The sequence below is a fragment of the Stylophora pistillata genome, chromosome 1 (genome assembly GCF_964205215.1).
Source record: "Stylophora pistillata chromosome 1, jaStyPist1.2, whole genome shotgun sequence".
Taxonomy (NCBI): Eukaryota; Metazoa; Cnidaria; class Anthozoa; order Scleractinia; family Pocilloporidae; genus Stylophora; species Stylophora pistillata.
The window spans coordinates 21,160,466-21,169,296 of NC_142519.1; the positions used below are offsets into that span (position 1 = coordinate 21,160,466).

Below are 8,831 nucleotides of genomic sequence, written 5' to 3' on the forward strand. Positions count from 1 at the left end.
GCCCCCAACCCACCATCCTTCAAATAAACTATGCTCTTGCTGTTTACTTTACGAACGTTTCCCTATCATGTATTTTGAAATAAACAATGTTCTTGTTATTTGCTTCTTACGAACGTTTCTCTACCGTGCGTGTCGAAATATAAAGTATATTATACAGAAGTGAACTGTGTTCCTTCTGTTTACATATTGGAAAAAGGAAATACAAATCTCAAAAATTGTTGTATTGAGATGAAAACATAAAACAATTTTGAGGAATGCGCCCACTGTTCACTGCTTTGGATTAGTTATAACTCAAGCTGACTTGACTCTTAGAGTTCTACATCACACGACGGTTGATTGACAAATGGTCCAGAGGTACCTAAGGCACCTCTCCTTTTATAGCGCGCCTTCGTTTTTAAATAGGAAAGGAAAGAAACAAGGAACGAAACTTCGAAACTTTAAGTTATTGGTGACTACTTGTTAATGTCAATGAGGGTTTATTTCAAGCTCGCCACGCGCACTGTGCGAACTTTTACTAATTATTATTTATTTGTTTATTGAAAACCCATACACAATGTGCGAACGTTTACTCATTGGTGTCTACTTATTTCAAACCCATGCGCAAGGTGTGAACTTTTATTCATTGTTTATTTCAAAGCCACGCAAAATGCACGAACTTTTAGTAATTGTTATTTCATTGTTTATTTCAAACCCACGCGCAATTTGCAAACTTATGTAAATTTGACGTGGGACATTTCATTCATCCCATTTCAGTGCTCATTGTTTTCTTAAATTAACGACTCCTCCAATCAAATGCCGTGTTTCGTTCGAAGTCAGTTTCTTGATCCTAGGGATGTGAATAAAAGGGTCCTTCAATTTTGGATACTCGTATTAGCTTATTCAGCAACAACAAATCGCGATCTTCAATACGATGTCTTCCATCTATCTTACCATGTGTATCTCCTGTAAAGAACAAGTTCGACCTCGTCAAGAGGGCCTCCAGTGCGGTGGCTGCCTCTGTTGGTAACACCGCACCTGCCATACGGGTGCGTTGCCGGCAGATTACCGCAACGCTGCTAAAACCGGTGCCTCTATCGACTGGTGCTTCTTAACATGTGACTTTCCTCAGGCTGAAAGCACCGCTCTAAGTGAAAATTTAAGTGAAATCTCAGCATCTGCCAATCTTCACGCTGATTTTGACCCAGAGGAAACTACCGATCAAGGTAATTTTTCGTCAACTTTTACTCGTAACTGTGTTATCAAACTTCTCTAATTTTATAGTTAAATGTAATAGTTGATAATCTGGTTAAAAATCATCATGACAGAGGCTAATCTGACTAATATTGTTCAATGTCAATCCTGTCAAAAGATATCCTTGAGTCCGAAGAGTTCAACCCTCCAGCAGACTCGTTTGACCAGCTTACCGAGCCTGCGACCATTGAGACGAGTTCAGAATCCGCCATCGGCATAGAAGGATCAACAGTGCATGAACCTCCAATCCAGCCGACAATTGACGAATCCACACTCGAGTGACCAATACCCCAAGCAGTTGAGCAAGTAGACCAGCCACTGACTTTTCAGATTATGGAGAGTGCCAGCGAGAGGGGAAAGCGAAAGCTTATTGAAAGCTGCGGGTTCAGCTATAATGTCAAGAGGCAGCGCCTTGATCGAAGCAACCGACTGGCAATGCAGTGTTCGTCCAACGGTAAGAATTCTTTTTTTTTTTTTTTGTCATAATAATTTGATCTCATAAACAAGGTGCAGTTAGAAATCCATTGATAAATACTTGAGATTTTACTTATTTGAGAGTGGGCGTTTATTAGCGATAGATCGTTAGTAGAATTAATCAGTGGAATTAATTTTTTAGGGAAACCGCTGCAAAGCCACCGTTGTACAAAGACCAGGCAACTTGTTTGAGTTTGGCCGAAACCTCCACAACCATGCTGCACCAGTCGGTGGAATGGTAGCTGTCAAAATCAAGTCCTTGATTAAGGAGGAAGCCAAACAAGACGTCTTCAGACCTGCCTCGGAGGTTGTCAACGACTTGCTCCTCAGAGAACTGACAGATGCTCCTTGTACCAGCCTTCCCTGTGTTGATAGTCTGCAGAGAACCGCTAACGGCACCCGCCAGCAGTTACGACCACAAGACCCGAGGGACTTAGACTTCGACTTACAAATGGAGCATATCCCAGATGGCTTCTTCCGTGAAGATGTTAAGGTAAGAATATGACCGTGATAACATTCCTGAACTGAGTTCAGGAATGTTTTCATTCGTTTTAGAGAGAGAACTTTCAAGCAATTAATGGTTTCTTGGTTTCTATAATCGCTTACAAATTTCTTTAACGAAACTTGGAAAATTGTGCATTTTCTAGTCGATTAATAACAAAATGTCATATTGTGTGTTTCAGATACGAGGGCGCCGTCACCTGGTATTTGCTTCTGATAAACAGCTGGAACTGCTCCAACAGTCTAAGACGTGGTACATAGACGGAACTTTTGCACTTTGCCGCCAGCCGTTTACTCAGCTCCTGACCCCAAACGCCTTTGTAAAGAACGATGATCACGTGAAGCAGGTGATACATTTTATCTTTCGTTTTATTATGTTACTTTTGTTGGCGTCCATGTGAAATAACGGTACGCCCGGGTACTTTTTAAGTATATGGGCGTACCCCTCATAGCTAAGTGTTAGGTAAGTCTTTGTCAAGTAAAAAAACTATGTCTCTGTTGATGTCCATGTCAGGTGCCTTTGGTTTTCGTCATAATGTCTGGCAAAAAACGGCTAGATTACAAAGCGGTCCTCGATGCTGTAACATCCATCCTCCCTTCTCCCCCGAGAGTCACCAAGGTAAAGCTAGACTTCGAAAAAGCTCTTTGGAGTGCACTCCGCCAGACCCTCCCATGCGGTCAGCTTAAAGGGTGTTCATTCCACTGGACACAAGCCCTCTGGAGAAAGGTAGGATCTCAAACTGTTAAATCCTTGATTGGTCAAACAAATCGGTAATGATTCACTTTATTCAAGCTATAGTTAGAAGTGTTTAAAGGGTTCACTAGGACGACAGATAAAGCAAATAGAAATGAAATTCTTGCAATGTTCAAAAAGAAACTAGTTTAACATCTAACTAACAAAATATTAAATTTCGCTTTTCTCCTATAGGTACAAGGGCTTGAACTCCAGGATGCTTACAGAAATGACCGTGGCACCCACCAGCTAATAAAGCAACTGATGGCTTTATTGTACCTCCCTGCTGACAAGATCGAACGCAGATTCCGTCGACTCCAGCAGCAAGCAACTGTCAGACCCTTGCAGGAATTCTGCAGTTACGTAGATGAAAACTGGATAACCAGTCAGACCTTCCCGCCACAGACCTGGAGCGTGTTCCTGGAAGCGGTCAGAACGAATAACGACCTAGAGGGTTGGCACAATGGCCTTAACCGGCGCGCCAAAGGACGATCACAGCTCCCCCTGTACATCCTGATCCAGGTACTTCACCGGGAAGCTACATTAGCCAACATACAGATCCGTCTGGTTTCAGACAAAAAGCTGAAGAGACATCAGCGGTCAACCTACCGAACAATCCTGAGAAGACTCTTCGACCTCTGGATTCAATATCAAGACGGCCAAAGGAACTCAAAAGAACTTCCGGAGGCCTGTGCTCACCTCGTGCAACCCATGTAAATTAAATTAAGTAAAAATTAAGTACATTTTAATAAAGATAACAATTCACGAAAAAAATACCTCCTTTAGGAGCCACAAACTCATAAAAGTCAAAACGTAACTTCTCCTTTACATTAACTAAGGCTGGGGGCTAATCGTACAAAGACTGGGGGCAATCGTCCAAATACTGGGGGCTAATCGTCCAAAGACTGGGGGCTAATCGTCTGGGGCTAATTGTCCAGGGGGGCGAGTTGTCTTTAAACCATTCAGACAACTCTCACAAGTTTACGTGCGTCGAAGCGCCACGCTATCGAGTTCCGAGAATTTTACAATGTGATCCTCTGGGGGATCCCCAGAGGTAATCAACTTTATTTATTTTTCGTGTATAAAATACTGATAAACTCGTGGCCCTCTAAAACAAATTAAAAACAAGACGATCTTAGATCGTAAGTCGGGCTACGGGAACACATGCTGTTATGATTGTTGACCATTCAAGGTGCGCAGTGGTTCTAAAAAGAAATATTAAGAGGTACCAAGGTCCTAGTTGGTGGGCGTGGCGTAAAAATTTTTCCACCCCCAAGAGACACCGATTCTAGAACAACACACTGTCACATATTTTTGGCGTAATACTAAAATGTGTCAGAGAAGCTGCTGTTGTGGAGCTCTTGAGGCTGAACAGCCCAAGAGTTATTTAATGCAGACATTAATAGTTGGGATTGTCTCACTCTCATGCTGTTCTCTAACTCTGAATTTGATTTTGTTTAAAGAACTTACCTGTTGCAGTCTTTTCTTTTTTGGAGCGGGCACCAAATTGTCATAATTATATTTTCGTTTTGCTTTTGCATAGTGTGTTTTATTTGATGAAGGTCCATGTTAGATGTACAAGAAAAAAATTGCATTTCGTAGTGAACAATATCTGTTTTAAGTTCTTTGTAACAATGTTAGAAATAACTCGTAGTAATGATGGTATACCACTTATTTTTATTTGTTGTATTGCAGGTTCACAAGTATCTTCATAGATCAATAAGGAAAACATGTACTTTGCTCTGACTGTTTGTTGAAAAATACAAGTAATTCAGTAACTTGCAAGCCACAATGTATTTCCACTACAGTTGATGAAAATTAAGTTTTCCCAATTTGTTTTTTGTATTGTTCGAACTACTGGATAACATCCCATAGCTTTGAGCATTAAGTTGGACTGAGATCTCAACTCCACAAATATCAAGACTTGTGTATAAATCTGCCCTTTTTAGAAGCCTGTTGATGCCCATGTTATGATAGAATTCATTTGCTTGGTCAGCTATGCAACATAGGGTTCTGGAATTCCAATAATTACAAGACTTTGCTGCTGAGTAACATTGCATAGAGCTCCACGACAGAGCATTGTTTATAAGGGCAGTTGTGTTCTTCTCTCAAACTGTTCACTGCATTTATTTCACATGTACTAATCTGCACTCCTCTGAGTTCATAATTGTCATTTGGAGTGTATAGTCTGCAGGGAAATACTGTACTAAGCCCTGAATAGATGGTACTTTCAATGGTACACATGTACCTGAGGGATGGCTTGTACCATATTTGTCTCTTGCATGAGAATAGTAAAGTTAAACGAGGCTTACCTGTAAGTTGAAGTTTGATTGAGATTCTACCGAGTTATAAAGTGCTGGGAGATTACATGAGATAGCAAGCGCATGCGCTAACTCAGTCTTTAAAAGCTTAATGTGAGTGGTTCAAGGCACCACACTACACTAGGGTGGGTGGGAGGGCATGTAATCTCCCAGCACTTTATAACTCAGTAGAATCTCAATCAAACTTCAACTTACAGGTAAGTCTCGTTTAATTTTACTATTCCACGTCGTTCTCGTGCTATAAGATCACATGAGATTTTTAAGCAACACGAACATTAAACATTGTCATGGCTAAACTTTTATTTTACACGTGTGTTACTTCACAGTGCTGAGTACCCTATCAGCAAACGTGTTCTCTTTAACAATAGGTTTTTTGTAATACTTAGCAAATGTTGATTCAGAGCACCACCCAGCCGTGTGCAGAATGTCGTCAAGACTTACTGAGGCATTGTTGGTTGCAGATGTACTGGCAGCCTGTGTGCTGTGTGATTTAAATCTGGAAGTGTCAATTCCAGAGTCAGTGAGAACAGTCTTCACCCACCGGCTTATAGTATTTCTACTAACTTTCCTGAAAGGTTTTTGATAGCCAACAAACAATTGGCGTTCTGAGCCTCTTAAGTTTTGTGTTCTTGTTAAGTACTCTTTCAACATAGATAAAACCCACAGCGTTTTATCTTCAAAAGCTGTAAGTTTAACAAGTGGGTTGTTAACTCCTGGTCCGCTTTGCTTCAGGTATCCCACAAGCTGGAAGGTGTAGCAATTATTTGAAAAAAACATGCGGTCAATATTCAATATATGTACTGTCTGACCTCTTTGGCCAGAAACCAATAAAATTAACACAAGGAGTTTCAGTGTCAGTTCCTTTAATAAAAATGTGTCCACAGGGGATAGAGACTGGAGATATTCCAGGACAATAGACACATCCTAAATTTCCGTGTACTTTGGTCTTGGAGGTTTTTCCTGAAATATGCCTTTCATCGGCCTGGACACTAATGGGTGTTTTCCTACACAAGTCCCTTCCTCTAAAGTAACATAGCTAGACTAAGCACTTCTGGCAGTGTTGATGCCATTGTGTGTAAGGCCTTGTTGATATAGCACAGTGAGAAAATCAAGCACAGGCACTACAGATGGTTGAGTGTGATCGATTTGCCTCTGAGCACAAAAGTTTTGCCATTTCTTGATGTAGGTACTGTATTTTTTCTTTGTTCCATTTCGCCATGAAGCCATGATGAGCTTTGCAGCTGCTTGTGAAATCCCCTGATCCCGGATGGACTGCCAAATAGATCAATTTATGGGATGTCCCAATGGGTGGTTATTTGTGTAAAGATCTCCCTTTTTAAGGCCCATTCAGTGCGATCATTAAACAACCAGGACTCTTTGTCAGCCTCAGTATTTTCTACTCCAACTATGTGAGCTGCTGTTAACCGGGTGTTGTTATTTACACATCAATCCCATATGTCATATGCCACTTGATTGCAACTTAGAGATTTTGTTCCATCCATAGCATTAATATATGTTACAGCTGTTGAGTTGTCACAAAGTAGTTTGACATGCTTATTATATAGCCTTTCACCAAAAGCTTGCAAGGCAAAGTGGATTGCCTTCAATTCTAACTCATTTATGTGCAATTGGCTTTCTGTACCAGACCACTAGCCTTGGGTTGTATGACCATCAAGGCATGCACCCCAGCCCTTTTTTGACGCATCAGTTATAATCTCAATGACAGGATTTCTATGTGATATTGGATTAAAGGCCGTGTCTACATTTTCAATCCCCCAAGCAAGATCTTCTTTTGCACTTGGGGACAGGGATATGAGAGGCTCAAAGTTACCCTTATGCTCTCTGAGAGCTGAGTTCTTCTCTATTTCTAGGTTCCTATAATGAAGTTTCCCAAACTGTACCCCAGGTAAGCTGGAGACAAGTGTGCCAATTAATTGGGCTAGCTCAGTGATAGGGGTTTCATGTTTGTGTTGCATTGCTGTACAGTTAGCTTTTGCTTTAGCTTTTTTGTCATCAGTGAGGGTAATTGTCATTGACACAGAGTCAAGGACAAAACCTAAAAATATAATTCGCTGAGCTGGTGTGACAGATGATTTTTGCACATTAATCACAAACCCCAAACTAGAAAATAATGTCTGCGTATCAGAGATATTAAGCAGGCATTCATTTGTATCTCTACCCTGGAGGTACGAATCATCTATGTACCCCAAGTGACCTTTCTGTCTTAAGGTAGAGTACACTGGTTTCATCAACTTAGTAAAACACCAAACACCTTGGTGCAGATGAAAGCCCATTTGGCAGACATGTGCCACTGGTAGAGAAAACCCTTCCAGTAACATCTCAGATACTTACGATGTACCTTAGCAATGGGAACTAAGTAGTAGGCATCTTTTAGTTCGATTGATGCCATGAAACAGTTTGGAGTCATGAGTCGCACAGCAGACCACAGAGTATCCATTTTGAAATGGTGTTTCTCTATGTGCTTGTTAAGCCCCTTTAAATTCAAAATCATGCGTTATTGACCGCTTTTCTCTTTTTTTTCTGACAAATATAGTGGAAATGTATTCATCTGGAGTGTGTACAGCAGGCTCAATGACACCCAATTCAAGCAGGTGAGCAATTTCTGGGGTGTCTCGAAAACTAAGACCTAAGACCTAAGACCTAAAACCTCTCGAAAAGTAAGACCCCTCGAAAACTAAGACCCATCGAAAAACTTATATAGCCTTTCATCGAAAGCGATGAAAACCCATCGAAAAAAGAAGACGTCAAGGTGATCTTTACAACTTGGACACAGTTAACAGAGTGAACTATGACCCGGGAGCCGCAACAACTTGGGAGATCATGAATTTTACTTGGGGTGTTTACATGCAGGCTACCGAGCTGCAAAATTAAACGTTGGATATAGATAAGTAAACTTTTCGCAGCTAGATTTACACTGTCTATTTAATTTAGAAAGAAAAAGTGAGCTTTCCGTTTCGCTTTTCACTTAACAACTGGTTCATACGTCAGCGTGAGTTCATCGAGATATGAAGCACGCGGGAAGTTTGGAGAGCACGAAAGATGCGTAAGAGTTGCTCGAGGCGTAGCCTCGAGCAACTCTAGCTTCCCAAGTGCTTCATATCTCGATGAACGCACAGCTGACGTTTGAAACAATTGTTTTATAACATTTTCAACGCTGCAGTTTATGTGTAAAGGGTAGATATTCCCTCTCCTACGCTTCAATGCGTTCTTTACTTATTTTGTTTCGGAAAAGTATTTCGCTATGCTTCAATGACCTTGTCTCAGATTGGTCAAAAACTGCGTGGAAATGAAGTTAGAGTTGCGAAACGAGATGAAACCGGCGTTGACTGTTTTGTTTTCCCCTTCTCTGGGTTCTTTCTCGGGAGTTAAAAATCCATTCTCAAAGAAAAAGTAGGCAGATCTTTATCAGCTTGTTCGCTTGTTGCCATGTCTAGTTTAACTTTTTTACGGAAGTTTTTCACGTTTTTTAATGAAAAGTGCTGAAGTCACTCGCGAGAAAAAACTATTTTCGCGAGGCATTTGCTTGCCGACCTCACCAGCGTGCACAATGG

The 8,831-nt window shown here is 41.0% G+C and overlaps 1 protein-coding gene and 1 pseudogene across 1 annotated transcript; one reads left to right on the top strand and one right to left on the bottom strand.

The window, feature by feature from the left end:
• Positions 1-646: 646 nt before the first annotated feature.
• LOC111342095 (uncharacterized) lies at positions 647-3,655 on the top strand. Its single transcript, XM_022949140.2, has 6 exons — positions 647-714; positions 813-815; positions 1,999-2,197; positions 2,388-2,552; positions 2,720-2,932; positions 3,134-3,655. Exons 1-6 carry the CDS (start codon positions 647-649, stop codon positions 3,653-3,655), a joined length of 1,170 nt encoding a protein of 389 aa, XP_022804875.2.
• A 1,916-nt stretch (positions 3,656-5,571) lies between these two features.
• Positions 5,572-6,537, bottom strand: LOC148741635 (uncharacterized; annotated as a pseudogene).
• Between the last annotated feature and the right edge of the window lie 2,294 nt (positions 6,538-8,831).

Bases quoted from the DNA above. Each gene is read 5' to 3' on its own strand.
- LOC111342095 (XM_022949140.2), top strand. From the start codon at position 647: ATGCACGAACTTTTAGTAATTGTTATTTCATTGTTTATTTCAAACCCA. The intron at 2,198-2,387 runs GTAAGAATATGA...TGTGTGTTTCAG, and splicing joins TCTTCCGTGAAGATGTTAAG to ATACGAGGGCGCCGTCACCT. The intron at 2,553-2,719 runs GTGATACATTTT...TGTCCATGTCAG, and splicing joins ACGATGATCACGTGAAGCAG to GTGCCTTTGGTTTTCGTCAT.